The sequence below is a fragment of the Thunnus maccoyii genome, chromosome 6, assembly GCF_910596095.1.
Source record: "Thunnus maccoyii chromosome 6, fThuMac1.1, whole genome shotgun sequence".
NCBI classification, from domain to species: Eukaryota; Metazoa; Chordata; class Actinopteri; order Scombriformes; family Scombridae; genus Thunnus; species Thunnus maccoyii.
The window spans coordinates 27,552,355-27,574,868 of record NC_056538.1 but is presented as its reverse complement, the minus strand read 5'-3'; the positions used below and the strand labels follow the sequence as shown (position 1 = coordinate 27,574,868).

Genomic DNA, 22,514 nt, shown 5'->3' with positions numbered 1-22,514 from the left:
TATATCTATGTTGGAAAATGTACATTTCAGTCTGTAAGACCGGGGGGGGGGGATGAAGAATATGGCTGTCATATGAAGCATATAATTATCTCCAAGCTCTTTGTCTCTCTGAGTCAAAGGGGTCCAGGGGAAAATAAGCACTAGTCTGTCTAAAGGTTTTGTTGCTGTGTGTTGCTGGTTCCTACTGGCTCCATCTGATATTATTGAGTTGCACTGCTAACAGGGTATGTGCCCTCAAATGCCATGTCTCAATGGTAAATGAGAGGAAAAAGCACATTTCTTCCCCCAGTAATCCCCTGGCCTACCTCCAAAACATCATCACAGGCTAAGGCAGCATACACGGAGAGACCTGGGGCACTATGCTGGGAGGAAAATACATTGTTGGTTTTCTCGACAGTTTCCTCAGGAGCAATGACCATAATAGCCTTATTGGCATGTCTACAGGGAGTGTACCGTTCTCAGTCACTGAGCTGTTACTAGAAAGTATAGTACATGGTCTCATGTGTTGTTATGGGGACTTACAGTTGTTACAGGAATTACTGAGGAAACAAATGGCTAGATTAGGCTGAAACTATGTAGACAGAAAAAAGGAATGGAGTTCTGTTCTATAAAAGCACTATTTTCTTCAGGTCCAGAACCAAAAATATATTTTTAGTCTAGTTTGTTTTCATTCATATAGTTTTATATATATATCAAAGTAATAAAAAAAAGTGAACAAAAACGAGTAGTTCTGTCCTAATTTAGATATAAGCCTCACTGCATTGGCAAGCTGAAATACCCAGATGGTAAAGCAAAGACACATACATCAAAAAAGTGTTGCTAGTTTGTGAATGACAGAAGCTGCTCCTCAGCATGTAACCTCATCTGTCCTCTAAACTGTCCAGATCTCTTCCTACTCATCTCCCCACTTGGTGGTCAAATCAGTATGTAAAAAGAAAAAAGTTTTGTTTTTATTTTTCTGATAAATCAAACTTGCCTAAAAATGAGCAGTGTACCATGTAGGCACTCATTTACTAGTCTAAGCTTTAAGCTGAGACATGAGCAGCTTTTTTTTAGTTTTGCACAGGTACTGTACATTTTCTTGACACTTTATTATCTATCAGATCCATTGTGGCATTATGGAAGTTTTTCTTTCTATAATATTTTACCAGCATTTTTGTTTAAAGGGACCAATGTGTTTTTTGCAGTGCACCTTCTTCATTGTTCATTTTATTCAATCACGTTTGTGTTTCTGTGGGTAACTTTAACTTCTCTATCTGTTGAGGCTGATGACCATATTAGCAAAAACAGCACATTACCAGACAAGTAGCTTCAGTCCTCCATCTGTGTCCACACAGGATGTGTTCAGGAAAGGTTGTCCACCTATGTTTTTGCAGCACTCAGAGCCCAAAACATAATTACTGTTGTTATGACTTTTAGGTCTAAAAGGTGAGTGTAGACCATTGTATTGATTAAAATAGACTGACTTTTTGTTAAAACAAGCCACACTTCAGCTTCAGATTTTTTAGTTCCAACAACAGGTCATTTATTTGGGGGCATGACAGGAAGTACTGTGAAAGGTATCACTGCTCTTCTGTAGATTTTAGATAATGTTATATTAAAAGATAAAAGGTTTCACTCATATGAACAGATATGTTTTATCACAGAATATTTGATATATGTGATATCTGTCTATGACAGAATAAAAATAAAAAAGTGTTAACTTGTCAACATAGTTTTAATAAACTGAAATGACATTTTTTTTTGATGATCATCAGTTATCAGTCATTGCATGTTGAACTGATTCCACATTTTTTTTGTTTATATATTTTTTTTCAGTTAATGATTTGCGAGCGTTCACGTCATCAAGACGTATGATTACAGAGTTGGTCGTGTTAGGATTAAAATACTGCGCATTGACAATATAACAGCATAGCAGTTAAATTTGGGTTTGATTACATTGAATGTTGGTGTGTGGCTGATGTGAGGCGTCCATATTTGTTTGGTTTTCAGGCACTCCTGTATTATTAAATGTGAGGTTGAATACATTGGTGCTTTCAGAAAAAAATGTTTTTCCCAATTGTAATTATGAGTTGGACGTTTACGTGAATGCTATTTATAAGTTGGAAACTTATTATGATAACTCTGAAATGAATGAGACTTCTGAACTCAGATGAGAAGAGGGGCCAGTTTATTGGAATTTTTACAAACAAGAATTTATTTCCAGTCTGCATGTACACCTTTTTTTTTATACAAACAAATCTGTATATGCAGACAGGAAATAAATTATTGTGTGTAATTTGCGTGTGTGGAAACCGCCCAAACAGTACAAAAAGTATCCGAAATCATCACAGCCCGCCCAATTAAATAAAAAGGAGCCCAATGCAATCTGGCAACACTGGCAGGACATTCCACATCTCACCAACTGTTGTTGTGGTGAGATCTGAAAAGTCACTCAGAGAGAATAAATTTTTGGGCCATATAAATGGCCCTCATAAAATTATTCAGACACGTTTATCAACAACAAACCAAATATTACAGCATGTTAACCCACCAACATCTAAAAACACAACAAATTAACATCTGAATATGGACAATTTACACATAAAGTCCCAGGAGATATCCAAATTAAACAAATATATACACACAGCACCACAAGCACAAACAAATAATATACACATTTAAACAAACATCCCAAACAATACAAAATCTACATATGCAACCATTAATACTGAACATTATATATCTGATGCAGTTCATAAATAGATAGTCTTTTATCCATATAAAGTCAAGTATGATGATTTTATCTTTTATCCTATCCCACACTTTTGAAATATATTCAGAAAATGCAAAAACATTAGGTACAAAAGGTATTCTATTAAAGCTCCATCCTCAATTATAGTCAAATCTAAACCTGGAACATGAACTTTTCAAAATAATATTTGTTGCAAATCATGATGTGAGGGACAGTAGAGAGTGAAATGAATTTCGTTTTGCACCTCATTTAGTTCACAATATTCACTGATTGTTTCATCTTCAACCACAGTTCTCTATTTTCCAGTTTCAATATGTAGTGGCAATATACCACATCTTATCTGTGCACACAGTGATCTCTTACTTTTAGATAAATTATACTTAACGTATTTTTCACTTTATAATCTTTTTTGAAATAAACAACAAGCCTTCTGCCTCTGGATGCATTTAGCCCAGACTTGGTATTTGAACTCCTCCATCTCCACATTTGATTTTTGAAAATAATATTTTCAGATCCACTCTCAGGTAATAAATCTGATACGGCAGATGCCCATTCACCTCTGACAGAAAAGCCCCAATAAAATATTTCACTATCAACCCTATTTGTTGGTACACCCAGCAGTCTCTTCCACAGGCGTCACCATTTTGTCCTTCCATCTAATCTCACGGGAGTCCCACCCCATATCCCCACTAACTGCCAAAACAGGTGCATGTTAATGGAGCACCAAAGGAATCAAATTGCCTTATTATGGACATGTTCACTTTTTGAAACCTTTAATAACCCCATATTTCTGACACATGTCCATCTAAAACAGGACAGACACATGTTAGTCAGTAATATGGCTCAGTAGTTGTTGCTGTCTCCTGAGCTTTTCTAAGATGTGTACAGAAATCCTGTCTAGTCATCTCACCCCATGACCAAATTTGTCATCTGTGGCAACCCAGCATATGCAGTTGCACATTTGTGTGACTCTATGTATTCAGCTTTATGCAGTACAAATATTCAGCAACATCAATGTGTAATAGTCTCATACTCAGTCTACATTTCTTTACAATGCGACCCTTCAAAAGAGTAGGCACAGAAACAAAGAGAGGTGCCCTGCAGCACACATTTGAATGCAGAACCTTCCCTCTCCATAACAAATGGTGGGTATTTATCACTCTGCATGGAGCTCAACTTATTCTTCCCTTTTCATGTTGGCACTGCACATTTTCATGCATTGACACAGTTGTTGAAGGCTTTAAGTAGTTCAGATACACGTGAGAAGTTCTTTTCCTTCTAAACTAAATGTTTTTTTCAAAGTAATTACATGCCTTTAGATGTTAAGACTTGAAACTGAATTACCAACTTTTTTGACTTGTGTTGTACAATCAATGTACATTGAGACATTACATACAGTCAGCAGGCTCCTTGCAACTCCCTTTTTAGATAGGGTACATTATTCTCAAACTGTATCTGCTGTACTATATACAGCAAGCTAAACCCCTGCAACGTGGTCCAAACACAATTTCCAATTTTTGTATCCATGCTGCAAGTTCAGGTCAGATTTGGGCTTGAAATATTATAGTTCATAAAAATTAAATTTCTACTGACGTTAGTGAAGACACTCAATAACAGACCTGACGGTGAGTCTATACTATACACTGCAGGAAAGGCTGGATCTGCTAGCTACCTGACCTGAATGGTTAGGTACTGTAAGGGAAACATGAAAACAGAATGTTAGTTGTGATTTGTTAAGCTTTTGTTGGCTGGTTTGCCTTTATGATTGTTTAAGAGTGTCATACCAGTTTGTCACTGGAGAAGTTTTTAAGATTTTGGCTCTGTGCCTACTGTTCCCCAGTGGAAGGAGAGGCGTAGTAGTGGGTGTGTCATTGCCAATCCGGTGGTGTACTTCAATCTTAATCACTGCCTACCTGCTCAGAACAGCTAAAAAGCTCAGCGCACTTATGGTCCAAAAGATTTTGGTCATTATATTTGATGAAGGTACACAAACATTTTTGTGTCTTTTCACTTTTAATATACGTCCTTTAACCAGCTGACATGTATTCACACACAAAAATACTTCTTTCTGATAATAGCATTAATGTCCACAAGACAGAATTGATTCTTACCAGGATCTGTAATCCACAACAGCTAGCTTTCTATACTTACAGCCTTTCCTTTACTCTGGTCTTCTGGAGGCTGCGCGTATCTGTTCATCTGCAGTCTCTAATTGGAGTGATGTTGCTTATTGTCAAGGTATGATCACACACACCAGACCAGACTGTTGCAAAACAGACACAGAAACCTCTATGCTTCTATGCACATCAAACTTGTCGATTACAATTAATATTCTGTACCGTTTCTAATACAAATCAATAGGCATGTTGGATACTGACACATTGAAAACAGCTTATACAATCCCATGAAAAACTGTAGATCAATTAAAACTTCTCTCTCTGCCAATAACTCTATAAAGACCATCTGTTTAAATCAATCCTCTTCCGGTGTCTCTGTCCAAGAGAAAGCATGGGCAACAACTGCGTGTGTCATTATTTATAAGAGTCAAGAGGCAATTTTACAACTGCTTAACAAAATTTTTGCTTCAGACCGGGATGATGTTAGAAATATTTTGTCAATTGTTCAGGCCTGGCTGGGCTAAATTAACTGGGGCTGGGTTGGCCTGAATGAATTCTGCGAGGATGGGCAAAGGCTCAAATTACGTGCCTGTACAGCAATCCACTATCTATACCCTCTAATGCAGAGAGTTGTTATGTCAAGCTGGCAAACTGAACACAGTCCTGTTTCACACAGGGAATCAGAGGAGAGTTAGACTGGACCAGCTAAAGTGCATGAGGAAGGGTTCAGTCAAGGCTTTCTATATTGTATCCACTGGACGTGTACTCTGCTCCAAAGATGTTTCAGTAGGATGCCTTTTCCTCTCTTTGTTTTGAAATTCTGAGCTGCTGAACTCACACTTGGGCTGTTTTTCAGCCGTGACTTTGAAGGCAGCAGGCAGAAAGGGGGCCTCTGATCTTTCTCCCCAAAGAGTTCTTCTCTCTCTACAGACGTGAGTCTGGCTGAGGCTCAGGTATCGAGCCACTCTGAGTTGTACAATAGTAATGAAATTAACAGGATGCTTTGACTTGAGCATTTCAAGACCGACACACACAACCCCACTCTGAAATGTTCTACAAATCTAAAATGATCAGTAGTTAATGTGCACTGATTGAATTCATACTGATCTTGAAATAAGTAATTTGCATTGAGCACCTGCTCCTGTGCTTGCTACAAATTTCATCACTGCATCTCTGGATTTTAAACATTTATACAGACATATGTTGACTTATAATTTCTGAGGATGATTTAATGACCATGCTGTTTTTACATTATTAAAAAGTCATTAATATTGATTCACTTACATAACTGTAGTTTTCAAAGGGAAATGATAGGTCAGAGTTTCATTTGATTTTCATCTCCTGGTTCCATAACACATGTGTGCTTCTAACATTGATGTCTTATTCTTGAATGACTGAAACACCCAGTTGGTCTTCAATAATTTATATAATATTTACACATTAAATGATTATTGCTGTGGTGCTTACACAGTACACTGCACTTGACAGTGTTGTAGGTTCACTTAGGTGTCTCACCGATTTCTCTTTCTCAGTCATGGTGGCTATTACCACTCATGCTGTCTATTACTTATTTATTCCACACAGTCAGTGTTGCTGTTGCCTGAAATGTAAAATGTAATATTTTTCTATGTGCCTGGGGATGTTTCCCTGGAAAGACCGTCCCAGTTACTGGATGTTTTCAACAAGAATGGGTCTCTTAAACTGGATATACTTTAGGTTGAATAGTTATCATGCTATAGCAGTTGTTTATATACACTAGTAAAATGGAAATACACAATGATGAAAATTACATTCAATAATTTTTAAATTAGGCAAGTTGTCTAAGACTCATTTCCATAGTATGTAGACTTGCTGAATAATTGAAGGGAAATGGGTATCTACATAAACACCTATACTCACATCTAGTTGCTGGCAAGTTCAACAGGCTATAGTGTTTCTACCCAAGGTCTTTTTTGTTATTATACTACTCATGCATTTTAGTCCTTGCCTTCTTTATGAATGGAGGAAAATATATTTTGTGCCTATCTGGCCATTAAAACTACAGTAAAGGACACTGATCAGCAGTAACTCATGATTTATGTTTGAATGAAAAAGAAAAAAAGAGGTAAAGGGTAGCTACGCTGTCAAAAAATACAGGGTTGTGACAGCTGCTGGTGAATCAATGGTGAACATGGTGACAATCAGTAGCACCCCATCCCTATACTCTGATGACAGGTTGTTAGCACAAATAATCAACACTAGTCACATATAGCAAATGGGCCAAGATGATTGGATTCAGTAAGAAGGCAGTCCAAGACAACTATGATTTTTTTAAAAAAAGGTAAGTCAGTGTCGAACAATATGGACAAGCCAGCATTTTCCAGCTTGGATGGAGGGACCGAACATTGAATAAAATCAGTTTAAGGTGAAAAAGTTCAATCAATAACAGTTAATATAGCATTGGGGGCCAAGAGAAGAACGTATCTACAGTCATTTCAGAATTTTAAGGTTTGTGTATTGTTGTCAGGAACTGAGAATCTCTCCATTCAGTGATGGATGCACCTTCTTTGAAGCACAAGAAGTGGTCAGCATGGCTAGATTGATTTGTGTTGTGGATTGCATACTTGCAAAGCCAGGTTGTATGACAGGCTGCTCTTTTGGGCTGATTCTACTGAAAAAGTGCAGCATACCACATATAATATTCATTCTTCCTCTGTTCTTTTTGGACATGGTCAGCCTGCCCACCATTTTGTCTTACCATTGTCTCACCAATTTTGAAAGGGTTTAAATGAACCTTTTATTGTCAGTCTCTTCTCTATTTCTCTTCTATCTTCTTTCTCATGGTGGTTCAGTGTGTCAGTGTGGATCACGCAAAACATTTTACAAAATATATTATTAATTGTTAATTAGTAGTAACACAGTTTACAGTATGTAGATCAGTTCATATGTAAAATGAAAAGTAGTAGTTGTGTTATAATAAGGAGAAAAGGGACAAGAGACCACACTGATGTTTTGAGAAATACTCTGCAAATTGACTGCTACATTTTCAGATGAAGGCCATGAACCATGATCATTCTTGAATATGCCAGAAATTTAGCAGAAATGCAGGTTTCACAAGTCACTCTGAGGCATAATTATCCAACAGTTCCAGGGTAATTGTAAACATTCGCCCTCAAAGTGATGGAACAAAAGTGGCGGAGACACAGAGACCCACCATGGGTCAGCAGCCTGTCGCTTGATTTTCATTCTTTGGCGTTGCATCAACTAGAAATTAAACTGACAGTATCAGGTTCCAAAAGGCTGCAGTTCTTGGATCCTAGATTCAACCTGCTTTGTTCCACTTGCATAGAAAAATAACCAGGAAAAAACAAAAAGTTCATGATAGTTCATTGAAAATAATGAAGATGAAGGGAAAAATAAATACTAAATTAGGGGTAATTTAATCTAACAATTATTGGATTCCATATCTTCAGCAAATATTTAATGATCAGAGCTGATTCTTCCAAACAGCATAACAGCTCTACAAATGTTGTAAAAACATCTATACTTAATTCATTCAGCAATAATTAAGAGCATCTTAAACTTATACAAAGACTGTAATTTTAAAGTCCACAGCAGCTCAGTTTATCGATGTGATGATCAACAACTTCTAGGGTTGCCTTGTCTTCCTGTTCTGGTCATCTCTTCCTTTCTGCAGTACATGATATTCATCCAATGAATTTAGTACAAAATGTGTGTCATTTAAGGGTGACACAAATGCCGGAGACCTAATAATAATGTACTGTATACACACACACACACACACACATATATATATCCCCTAATGTTTTTTTTATACTAATGTTTCTTTCTTCTATACAGCCTCCCAGCGATTATAAGAAATGTTATTCATGCCTCCACCCAGTTATAATAAAGTCCAGCACACCTGCAAAGCAGCCACCCCATACACCCTTAACAGCCAACATGAATCCAATGTTTCATCTGTAAAACTCACATTTTAATGCCATTGTTCATCATCTTTGATGTGAAAATGCCACACCAGTCTGCATCTGGTTCAAAAGCAGTTTAGCCAACTTCAATGCATTCAACACTGGACCTGAGAGCCTCAGAATCAGTGCAGGAAATGGAGTTGCTTTGATCTGTATCACACTGTCCTCCGTTTCTATCATCCCACTCTATTTCCATCAATTATATGTTTAGGTAATTTTGAGACAAGACTATGTAAAAGTTTACAGTCTGTCACCCGGTGTTACTGCCTTTTGCTAGTTGTGTCAACGTATACAGTGATTCGACTGACAAAATATGAGTTGACTCTCGACTGATACATCAAATCATTGGGGTTTAGTGGCAGCCCCACTTAATCACATACTTTAATTTGCTTAACCTGAACCATGGCTTAATCATTGATGAGATTAACCACTCTGCAGACAATCATATAATGATTTGGAGAATCAAGGCTGGCTGCGGGGTTAAAATATTTTTCTAACCCTCTCAAAAGGTTTCCAAATCATTTTGTTCTATTTGACTGTGTTGCTGAAAAAAGATTTTCTTTGTATGCTATTCCAGATATCGGTGCATTCAGTGGGAAGACCAGAGGAGGGGTTTCTGTGCGTGAAGGCCAAGGTGTGGTACTTATGTGTACCCCCCCACCTCATTCTCCAGGTAAGAGCTTAGACCTTTGGGTACAACTAGAAGAAAACGTATTTTCCTCTCTCCACTACCTTTTGGATTGTCAGTAGACTCATTATTATTCATCACAATTCCTGTGACAACAAGTAATGTTGTTATTGCCGTGCCAAGGTGAATGATTGTTCATTTTATTTATTTATTTATTGCTCTTATTTTGATGGTTAGTTTTTGTACCCGTCCATTTTCCTATCCATCCATCCATGCTGTTAAAATGAGAGAAAACAGAGCCAGAACACAGATTCTCAGAGATCAAATTTGCTGGATCATTAGAAATGAAAAGAAATGTTACACAGCCAATTATTTCACATAGGCAGAGCATAGGCACCGCTTTTTAATAGCATATCTTGAATATCCCTCTCTGCAGTTGTCCTCTAATGTAAGCTCTTATGTGAGCCATGAATCATCCAGGCTTTCTGTGTGCATCAGCTCTGTCGCACCACTGCACTGCACCCGTGGGAATGTTTGCCGAGTGCTCCTCAGCACCCGTTACTGCTTCTGGATGCCATTTTGCATGACATGATAGCAACTGTAGAATCAGCGACCATAATAGCTGACAAAAAAAGACACAATTAATTGATTAATGATGCTTACTGATTGTCAGATTAAAGTGTAGTAGGGATGAATCTCATCCTCTCATCCTTAAAGCGCCTCATTAGTCACAGTACAGGTGTTACCTTTGCTCCAGGTGTATTTATTTTTGCACACTGCATTTACATATCAGTCCACATACATGTGCATGCTTTCTTTTCTTCATTCAGCCTAACCAAGGTTTTCTTTTCAATTGCTAAAAGTGTGATTGACATAACACTAGAATCAAGCACTGGAGATGATGTTATGGGGTTAGAGCAGCATAATTTCAGTAGTGACTTTCTGTCATTTAAGGTTTGTTACAGTCTTGCTGCCGGATGCAGGTTTCAGTCATGATGACATACTGTGACCCACATGTTATATTGCTTGTATTAGATTGATTAAGTGGATCAATACAGAGCATATTATATACAGTAAATAGTCAGTCACTCATTGAAACTTTAAAGAAATTGGATTTTTTATGCCCTTTCTCTGTATTTCTGTGGAACAAATGTAAATGTCACACAACAGTGAGATAAAAAGTAAATAATAGGGCAACCTTGGTTAAACCAATTATTGTTTTAACAAAAAAAATATTTTTAATCAGTCACTCTACTAAGGCTACAAAAATGTGCCTCTTAGCTACTACAACAATGTTTATTTTTGGCTTGAATTAAGTGGTGATATAATAAGCATACCACACTCAGAATATGTTGTTTGAGCCAGCTTTGTCACATACAGTATAGATTATTATATTGTCAGAAATTGGTTAGTGGCAGGCCAACCCTGAACAGGCTGTTGAGCCTTTACTTTGATGCTTATTTTTCACATATACAGATTATGCTCTAATACACAATACAGATAAAATTATAATTTCTTCAACATTGCAGACATGAAATGTAAATGATCTCCAAAATTTCCTGGCGTGATGAATGCCTTGGTGAGTCAGAGCGTATCACAATTGAAATTCATATCGCATAGGGAGTGTTAAACAATGTTTGGGTTAAATGGGTTGTGGGAGGATTCAAAGACATTAAAATGCCACTTAAATTAGATAGGTCTCATGAGTGAAAATAATTTGGAATCAGTGAGATGTGAAAAGTTTATTATTTTCCATTTTATGGCTTTTAGCGCTAGTGATCAGTTTTTACGCGTGTCTTTGGTAAATAGTGTTTTATTTTTATAAAGCTAAAAAGTATGATGACCTTTGAATGAAAGGTATGTTGCCATTCTCTATTTTATAGAGTACAGTTGGTGTACAGTAGTTTGTGTTGTACCTGCAGTTGTTGTCCAGTTTGGATAACTGTGTTCCCAATCCTTCATCCCGCTCCCCAATAATGTTTACTTTGCAAATTAATATGATATATATAATAATTGAAAATTGACTTGTATTTGATTCAGCTTTCTGCCTTTTTGCAGCCACTAACTTTAAGCTAACATTAAGTGTCGAACTGATTTGAAACAACAGGTAGTTCATTATTTACTAAGAGGAAAGTGATAATGTAAAAAAAATAATATAGCCATTGGATGCAAATGCAGAAGAGTTGTGGAAATAATGTTTTGCAACACTGAATAGATTAATTTGTCCCTGCGTTTGACAGTCATCTTTTTTAATATAATGATGGATGTGGCTGTTTAGAACTATGCACAACAGACACAAAGCAAACAGCATGCTCTTATATACTACTACTATATGTTCTACTATATGCTCTACTATATCTTCATCCATCCATTTTATTATCCACTCATTCCTATTAAGAGTCACTTTAACAACCATGTCTGGCTGTTTTTTCCTGCAGAGTCACAATTTGTTCATACCAAATCTGCAATATTTCTATTTTTTTTTTGCAATTTTATTTGTATATCAGCATGCTGCCAGGGATAGGGAGTTTATACCCTACCTGACTGCATATTGACTGGAATCTAAAAAATGAAAAATATAAAACACATGAATAAAATCTAAAAGATTCAACATACAAACAAATATTGATCATTTTTTCTGAGAATATTAGCTATAAAGACAGAAAAGTCCTTTTCAGTGCCCTGTCTTGTTGGATTTGGTTCATCCACTAGATAACAGAAGACTGCCCGTGTTATGTAATGACCCTTCACACATATGCATGCACAAAAGCATGCACATACTCAACCAAGCTCACTGGAATTAGTCCACTCTGAAATCTCAGTTATTATATGCCAGTTTTACCTTTCTGATGTTATCACCAATTAATTAAAATAACCTCGCTGCAAATAACATGCTCATTAAGGTCCTGTTAAATTGTTATTTTCATCCATAGAGGCCTCTATATTATTTTCCTAGACTTTGTCTAGCAGTCATTTTATGCTGATGAGCATGCTGAGGCTTTGTTGCTGTGCAAATCCCATGCTCATTTTTTTTTTATTATTTTTTTTAAATTATTACTGTTTCATAGTTATTCAGAAGTGGATAGCAAGTGGGGCATTATCAGTGTTGTGCCATACTATCTGTGATTAATAATTTTCTTAGTGTTTGTTCTTTTTTGACTGATGTAGTATATACAATATTATACTGATACCTATACAGGCTGTAACAAATTCTAACTCAGAGCGTAGCAGTAGTCTTTATGTGGGATCAGATGCACCATTTTTATAGTATATTCTTGCTCTTTCACGTAATGAGACCGCAAGAACCTTTTTTGTGCTTCAGTAATTATTTGTCATACTTTGCCACAAACTTACTGTAGTCAACAATCCAGCCAAAATATAATACTTCCTTTACTCTTCTGCATGAAGTGTATTTACCATTTATTACTGTTCTACAAGTATTGACTATTAAGAATAATACTTATGGAGTTGTCTGAGGTTTACCAGAGATGTAGATGTGCAGAAACATCCCACTATAATTAGCTTTTTAACACACAGGAATTTCGACAGAGTGCATAGAGGGCTGTTACAAACATGTAGAGTAAGTCAAAATAGGGAGAAGAATAGGCTCTGCATTTTTCTAATCTGTATCTTCTCCTCTTGCTTTTACAGAGATAATCTACAGCTGGGTGTTTAATGAGTTCCCCTCATTTGTTGCTGAAGACAGTCGGCGCTTCATCTCCCAAGACACTGGAAACTTGTACATCTCAAAGGTGCAACCCTCTGACGTTGGAAGTTACATCTGTCTGGTGAAAAACACGGTGACAAATGCACGGGTCCTGAGCCCTCCAACACCTCTAACACTGAAAAAAGACGGTGAGGCTCTCAGATTTATAGCACCTCTCACACATGATAGCTACTGATTTGTATGAATGCCCAGGCCCGACAAATCTAATGGATTTCATTGAATAAACCACACACAAAGTATTGAAAGTGTAAAAACGTTTGGGTTTTTTAGAGTTTTTTTTTTTTTTTTAGATCTATTACAGGGCTTCCTCCCTCTGAACCTGTTTAGCACAGATGAAAATCTTCTGCTGGTGCATTTTATTGTATCATAATGCATTTGGAGATTTTTTTTCAGATCAGATAGGTTAATAAAAGTGGGGCGGTCTGCGTTCCGCTGAGCCTCATGTTAGTGGAGGGCGTTATGAATTCCATACACACTGTAAATAGATAGTGAGCAATGCTTTAACATTAGTGTGGGGAGCCTTCTTCACTCACAATGTGCTTTGGTGAAACTAGCCATCAGGGAAATCATTTTCCAGCATAAAATTAACTGAATCAATGGCCCTTGCTGTGGATGGGATTTCGCTCTTTTATACTAGCCTCTCAGGAGCCATGCTGTGGAGCTGTTTGTTGGATTCAGGTGTGGATTTCACCTACAGGCTTTTTACATCTGACTACACAGAGAAACGTCCATCACTTCACACAAGTGCTTGTCATTGTCAAGGTTTCAAAGAACCACTGAGATTACATCCCAAGTGAAGCTGTGAAAGGGCCTTTGTGTTTAGGAACCAGGTTTGTTCCAAATGTTGCAACACAAATTTACCTCTTAAGGATTACATCCCTTCCAGCAAGATTTTTACTCTGTATTTGTATAACCTTGTCTGAAATGGTCCTCAGAGGCATACATAATACTTAGCACATAACCATGCTAAATTGGTTTGTGTCTCTTATTAATTGAGATGTGAAATACAGTCAGAAGTGCATTATGGTCAGTCTGCTATAAGCATTTTAGTATGGTTCATGGTTGGATAAAAGAAACAGAAATGGTCTTTTTTTGTTTGTTGTTATTTTTGCAACCATGAGTGGTGGAAAAGCAGTCAATTTTGCAGCATCCGTATTGTGATATGCTATGGTACATGGGCTGAAGGACAGCACTCTCACCTGCAGAACAACATGGCCGAATTAAGTCTCTACAGCTGTAGGTCCATTATGCCAAAGAATGTCTTGGCATCCCTTGCAAATCTCATGATGTTCAGCAGCCATCTATAATGTGAATTTTGGTCTAAAATGCTGAAAATTACATTGGCACATCTCACAGCAGACACCCAAATGTTCCCATGCTGTGTGCACCCCTCAGTCATTGGAGTCTGACCAATCAGACGCCGCAATCTGTGCCTCAGTAAAAGTGAGTGATTATTACACAGTTCAAGCTGGATCCGTGTGTGGCTCACCACTGTCAGCTCCAACCCTGACTCTCTCAATCAAAACAAGCATCTGGGCTCTATTATACCCTGTTGGAAGTCATCGATCGTCAGTTTGCAATCCACCTTGAGCAGAGCGGGGCTAAGCTCTGAACTCTGGACTAATGCACTGTTTTTAAACAGACAACAGTAAAGTAACAGTACATTGCAGAAAGATACTCTCTTTGATTTGCCTGTTTGGTGTAAAAAGAATGTATATGTATAGCAGTAACTTGTAAGTGAATATGTGTGATAGAGCTTCACAATTGAGCTTCAGAGAGGTTTTAAACTGTTGGAATCAAATTGTGAGTTTTTTTTTAAATTATTTGAAGTAAAAATCAAAGATGAAAACCAGAAGTTTTAACCTGAGATTTATAATAGCATTGCAAAGCTACATTCTAGTTTACCATAACCTATCATGTTTACTATATTTATCATGCACAGTTTTGTTTATAGTGATGCAGTTTTTGGCTTGTTTTAACATAAGCTATCCTGTAAATTACAGATCATTGTAAACCTGCCAGAATGTCTGATTATTTATTTGACAGTTAAGAGGAGCCATTGCTTTTGTAGTTTGTTTGTCTTTTTTCTTATAAACTTATTATAATGGAAATTGTGAGTGATAACTTAGAACTATAAAGGTACAAGCTGTTATCATTCTTAAACTGAGTGACATTTTATACATGTAGTAATACTTAATAGTAACTTAATCTAAGTTATTGATTTTTAAACTTTATTTGAATCAGTAATGTTGGTAAGTACAGGAGTGAAACTGGCAGATGTTAGTTATGATGAGTGGAAAAACAAACAACATTAGAATTTATCCATCTACAATTCAATTTTAAACTGTCAAAAAAATTACAGATACGTCCAGTTGGACTGCAGCACTGGGGGTGTTATTGTTGTCATAAGACATTTTCTCTCTCCACAATGACAGTAATATCAGTGAAACATAATGTTTGGGGGCACATCATCTCCACATGTGCGTGTCTTCTGAATTATTATTATTATTATTGAAGACCATAGGCCCATAGCCATATTGGATGTCAGCATGTTTTTTTTTTTACTAACCAACATATTTTTTGTTGTGTAGTCAAAACAAATCATTGCACTTTACCCTGAATGTGCACATTCTGCTGTTAAGAAAGTACCATTTTGTTTTATTATGTTTTTTGTGTAGATATTTCACTGCTGGTGTTGCTGGTATAGGTGAGGATCAGTAACCTCAAGGGTGGACTTTTTCTACATTATGGGTGTAACAATCCATTTATTACCAGTCCGGCTGTGCAGAAATTGGCAGGAACAATTCAAGTGTATGGCAATGGAGAAAGTAAGAGGTAGTTGTTTGTAAACCAAACAAAATTGTACTTTTACATGAGAAAATCTGAATACATCGTTCTACATTTACAATAAAAGGGAAATTTAAGTTTTGGATTTAAAATTTTCATGCAGGTCTAAGGAATTTGTTACAAAATCTGTCTGTTTTAAGTTATGTGTCACCATTTTACAATGTATTTATTATTTTTACTTAGATTCAAAATTATTCTAGTATTAATGCTTCACTAACACCTAACTATAAGTCCCCTATTAAGCATTTGTAAGCAGTATACACATTCAATAGATGGTGTATACTGCCCTCATAAGTTATACCAATCCTGCACATTAATAAACACTTGAAAATGTCCTTATATCTGCTTATAATTATATTGTATATATATATGTGTTATAGACCATTTATTAGATGTTTATATACTGCTTATAAATGATAAACAGGGGGACTGTGTTACCAGTGCTTCTGGGAGTTGTACTAAAACATCAATCGATAACAGATCTGGACAGGACAGGATAACGGAGACAAAGAAACACTTACTATGCTAAAAGCATTGAAAAAGTTTTAGGAATGGCCTCATACTGTAAAAATTGGTTCGCAAAAGAACAAAGCACAACAGAAAAATGTGATTTCGATGTGATTAATAAATGAAATTGGAACATAAGATATAGAGTGACACTACAAATGAGGGCCGGTAATGTTTTAGCACACCAAGCCTAGACATTATTTCTTTCAATTCTATCAAGTCCAGCCACTGAGGCTGAATTTATATGATATTAAATATACCATGGCATGAACCAATGAAATATTGCAAATTCATTACATGTGAAGGGCTGCTTTGGAGCCATAAATGTTGAGAATGAGATTGAAATTGAAAAGTTCTTTGGAACAAATATCATAAAACTCATTTTCCATACATAGTGGGCCACAATTCAATAACCCTACTCTGTCTTTGCAGCATTCATTTTATCACATAAAAAGTGTCAGGTACACGTAGGAGGTGTAATTATGGTTTCTCAAATGTCATGCCGGTCATTTGTCTTACTGATCATGTACGTTATAATGCACCTGGAGCAGCACTGCATACAGTCTGATATGTTTTATTGTGATTGTCATGAAGGTGCTGGGGTTAACAGTGTGTCCATTGATGGCGTTCATATGTAATGATTGTGTGTGCATTCCTCTGTAAAGAGTAAAACGCTCATATAATATTCATATCACAGACTTCCATTTAAAAAGACAGATAGTAGTAATTAGATCCCAGATGAAGGTGTTTTCGTTTGTTACTCCAAATTTGCTCAGTGCCATCTGACATATCATCCTGACAAATGGGTGAATTATAAATGACCACCTTAACATACAGATGAATAAACAAAGAAAACATGTCCTCTGGCTATGACTTAGAGTGGAGGTGTTAGTTATAGTGGCACTTAGCAAGACTGATAACACGTTATCTCTTGTGCCCTTTGCAATGTATTTGCGAACTGTAGAGTGGATTACTAATTCTTAAGGATAATACACTATTTTTCCCTGTTGTCATTGGTGTATATTTGTTAGTACATCATCTTAATGGTTTGTTTTCTGAGACCATGGCCTATTTTACCATGTCTTGCACAGTAGACATTGTTGTTGTGCATAGATGATAATATGCTACCTGCAGAAGAAAGAACGTATCAACTTGGCTAATCTTGTATGTTTTACTCAAAACCACAATGTTTTGTAGAGATCAAAAATATGATTATTCAGGTGCATGCACTGTATTTGATCTAAAACAGTATTACCAGCCCTATTAATAAACAGTGTGTAAAATGAAGGTGGATAGTTGAAAGATATGCCAGATGGTGTGCATAATGTGCAGACCCTCAACTGAACACTGCATGATTTAATGTATCGTGTTTATCATGAGAGGCCAAAGCACCAGGAATCCTCAGGAAAGTTAAATTCGCTGCCAAATTTTGTTCCACAGTTGTTGTTTGCATACTCAAAGCAGGTACCAGGGCAATAGGAAGTGGGCATCCTGATTATTTTCGAAATCACTGTGTCCAGTCTCTGCAAGTAAAAATGTAAGAGGATGAGGATGATGGGAAATGGTGGTAAGTGGCTTTTTCAATCTGCTTGGTTTTAATATCTGCAATTCTTCTTTCTTAACCTTTTCCAGGTGTCATGGGTGAATATGAGCCCAAAATTGAAGTGCATTTTCCTACATCTGTTCTGGCTGCCAAGGGAGTCACTGTCAGACTGGAGTGCTTTGCTCTGGGGAAGTAAGTAAACAAGGACATATTGCACAAATATAGATTGTTGCTTATTACAGCAGTATCATATTAATCACCAGGAACAGTAAACTACAGCCTATAACCGCTCTGTTGCTAAGAGATCCTTTAGATAATTCTCCTTGTGTTTTTCTCTCTCCTTTAAATTATATTATTCCATTACCTGAATGGGAACCAGGCATATCTTGTCTTCAGGCAGGATGTTAAGTGAGTGTAGAGAAGTATAGCATAGTAGCTCTACTGTTAGATGGCATGTTAGTGCATGGGGGAAGACTGAATAGGGAATTCTCCCCTAGGGACCCATGTGTTCTCATAATTGAGAGCCCTAATGTATCTGTGTTTCCTGGGTGCTTTCAGGGTGTGTTATGAATGTAGAAAGCCAAGGTTATGTCTATGAAAAAAAAAAAAAAAAAAATGAAATTGTAATAGTTGTCTGCCAGGAGGGAAAGCACACTTGTGTCCACAGAGACTAAAATAAAAAACACAGTTAATAAAGTTGGCTCTTCTGGTTTCATGCTTTGCAAATGTATTACCTTTTTAAATTAAAAATATTTTTTTGAAATTGAGTCTTGTATTAAAATAACTGGAATGGTTAAACTATGGGCAGGAAAGACCAAAAAGGGAGTTGCATTTATTTGTAAAAAATTTAACTTTCAAATCAAAAATGATTCAGAAACATTTTCTATATGTTATTTTCCAAAGCAAAGTTGAAGCGGTATTAAACATTAGAAGATATCATTTCCATTGCAAAACATAATCTTTCATCATCCCTACTCCATTTTGTTTATAATTATTCAGCATGAATTATTCATTGCTTGACTGCCATCTTAAGTGCAAACAATCTCTAATCTAAGATGACTAAGAACCTCATAATTGTTTACCTTGATTTCAATTAATTATCCACATTATGGCAAGTCATTTTCTAAATATATAGACACTGCATTATAATATCACACCCTTACTTTTCCCTTTCAAACCGAGCAGGAGTTTTTTTGGGTGCTTGTAGAACAGCCAAGCAGCTTGAGTCCTTGCCCTGTGCTTCCCTCAATAAAGTAATTTGTGCATGATGGCTTTCAGTCAGACAGTGATTCCAGCGACTTACCCTTTTACGTAGAGATGAATGATTTATCAATGCACCCTATTAAGAAATGGCAGCCTTTATATAGCACTGAAAATGAAGTTAAAATGAGTTCTGTTTTCCTGTTGATCAATATGCATGATGGCACCATTGGCTAAGACGAGACAGAATAGCTCTTTGTGTGTGAATGCCATAGCTCCTTGATGTGATTGTCTGTCGTGATATTTACCAGTGACAGTACTTTATAGGTCCCAGTCAAGGGCAAAGAGAACAATGAGACAATGAAAATGAAAAAGAGATCAATAAAAAACATAGTCCTCTTTAACTGTAAATAGCTTAGCATTCTATTACCTTGTAATGGTGTTATATATTTAGTAATGTCTGCAAGACTGATTATTAATTATGGTTTTATAACTTATGATTAGGTGGATTCTCTGTTTCTGTGGGATAAAAACTGGTATTTGTTTTGTGGAGCATCAACTGTGTTTCTGGTTACTTCATATACATAAATAGATAAATAAAACCAAGAACAACTTTGGCTGGAAAAGGGCTTCATTAGCACTTTCCAAATGGGCTTATCATGTCTTTCATGTGAACAAAACTTCCAATTATATTCAAAGGCCAATAACAATCCAGCTCAGTTTATTGCAGTTACTGCCTTCATTAGCAGTGGTCACAAAGCCAGCTCACAAATGATGTGTGGCCCGACAAGGCTCAACAGGATTATATAGGCGTAGACCAAAATTACTTAACAGGCAATTAGTTCATTCTTTAAGCAGTGTTGTAAACCAAATACACAGTAGCGCTCGGTTCAAAACAAAATATGGCACTGCTCATTGTCATCATCTAAACCACTATAGTTTACTGGGTTGTCTGCCGTCCAGCAGCCAGGCTTAGTGGATGTTTTCTGGTTGAATATCTGTGACAAAAAAGTTAGATTCATGCTTGCTTCTGTTACATAAACATAATATACACTGACTGTTTAACAGTGTCCAGTATACTGAAAATAAATTGTATTTTAAATAGAGGTGATATGTAATATTATCATATAAATTTGGGTTGTGGAAGACAGTTATGATTCAGCATGTATTCGGTTCATTTAAGCAACAGCGGCCAGTTTAATAAATAATGTATCGGGTTAGCTACTGTGAATGATTATAACCAACTATAGATTATGATATACTACCTATAGATTTACAAAAATAAGAAAATTGATTAAAACATTGGCTTCACAGTGTGATTTACAAGAAACTGTGGAATGTGCAGTGCTGGTAGCTGTTTTTATTTAAAGGGACAGTGAAGTATAAGGTTCACTGTAGTTCAAAAAACCTTGTACATTTGATGGGTTACACATTCTCCCACTCATTTCCACTTAAAATATAATATGTGGCATGTGGTAGAAGCTTTCATCCAAATTGCCTTAGAGTAGTGTGAGATACTTTTAGTTTCAGTGACCCCAGAGGGAATCAAACTCTTGAAACCCTAGCAGTTTCTCTACTCATTGAGCTATACAGGGCCACAAGGACCACATTTTCAGTTGCAACAGAAAGTACCTCTTAATAACAATAGATTTTACACTCTTGGTTAATGTTTTTGAAAGACAGCTGTTTTTGCCTAGATCATACCTGTAAAGTGTGGCTTTGTGTTTCATCTCAATAGGTGCTCATTTAAAAAAAAACGGTGTAGAATTTCCCAAAGGTATCGAGAAATTGAAAGCTTAACAAATGAGCTAAGTGGTGGGATAATATGTAGATCTTAATAGTCTAATGCAAATCAATCCTCCACTACATTTTGGTTTTTAGATTTAATTTTGAACTTTTAGTACAGAACAAGTCCAGATGAGGGCACAGCGATTGTGTGAAATGCTAATTAAGATGTAATCTACAGAACTCGCTACGGGCACATTCTTCAATTGAAAATTGTAACACCTTACATAAACTCCAGTGTGTAATACATTCACAATGTAAGGGTATGAAATACTCAGTTTGTACACTGTGATAAAATGTACATGACCAGAGCTTCAGAGTTCAGGAGTTTATGCCAACAGTTTCATACAAAGACAGTGACAGGCAGAGTTTCTCATTTCTGAGCTGAGTAAGCCTATTCCCTTCTGCCTGCCCCCAGTCCTGTGAACACGTACATACCTAGTGCTCATAATTCAACCTCCAAAGAGAAATCCTGCCACGGACTCAGGAAGATTCACCCTCATGCTCCAGCCCCTCAAGGTCTCTATAGATTTGCTCTGTTCTCTGGCTAGTCGAGAGTTTAGTTGGAGCAAAATTCTCATTCAATATCATACAATATAAGGAAGTGCTTCATAACAACTTCATACCATATTCATGAGCACTGATTCAGTATCTATGCCTATTGTTAGAATGTGTTTATGTTCTAACACCCCACAGGTATATTAAAATGAAAATGCAAGTGAACCCACATTACACCACAGATCTTTGATTTACCCATGGCCCCACATTTTGCCCCTGGTTCTCATACTGTATGGGTAGATATTTGTAGTTGATCCTATTGAACTGTATAGATATCCGCACTGCAGATCACTAGATACTAGTGGTGACAATGACTTCTGATGGCTGGATCAATGTATAACTAAAGGGTAAAATTATACTTTTCTATTTTTTCAGCTCAACTGGAATGAATGTCAAATAAATGTCAAGTAAAGAGTGAATATTGTGACTGTCTACAGTATGAATGTGTCATATTATCATCATGTACTGTATGTTGTGTCTAAAAAAGACTGCTATGCTAATCCACATTTTTCAAAAAAACTGCATCCTCAATATTTTTTCAATCCTTGGATCTTGACAGGTGACAGGACTTTTTCCCCAAATTTGGTATGTGACATAAAACTCCTGTCCACAATGAAAAAAGAACACTTTGTTTAATACAAAACATGCTCTGAATCCTAATTCAAGTCCATTGCAGCCAAGAGCACTTCAATGTCCTTGTGAATTTAGTACAGATAAAAAAGCTCAGGATGTAACATTTCCATCTTGGCTAAATGATTGATGGGTTCACTGGAGGTATGGTGTCACATTTCCATCTTTCAGAGACCTGTCAAATCTAGTTGTCATACAAGAGTGCTACTGATAGCGCATAGTAAGACATTCGCTTTCTGCATGTGCAAGTCATCTATCATAAGGATCTAT

The 22,514-nt window shown here is 36.6% G+C and overlaps 1 protein-coding gene across 2 annotated transcripts in view; it reads left to right on the top strand.

The window, feature by feature from the left end:
* cntn5 (contactin 5) overlaps positions 1-22,514 on the top strand; it is a 108,880-nt gene that overhangs the window by 53,707 nt on the left and 32,659 nt on the right. For both annotated transcript variants that reach the window (XM_042413889.1, XM_042413888.1), the window contains exons 6-8: positions 9,397-9,492; positions 13,099-13,302; positions 18,161-18,263. In XM_042413889.1, coding sequence (XP_042269823.1) covers positions 9,397-9,492; positions 13,099-13,302; positions 18,161-18,263 — 403 coding nt within the window. The remainder of the gene's footprint in view (positions 1-9,396; positions 9,493-13,098; positions 13,303-18,160; positions 18,264-22,514) is intronic.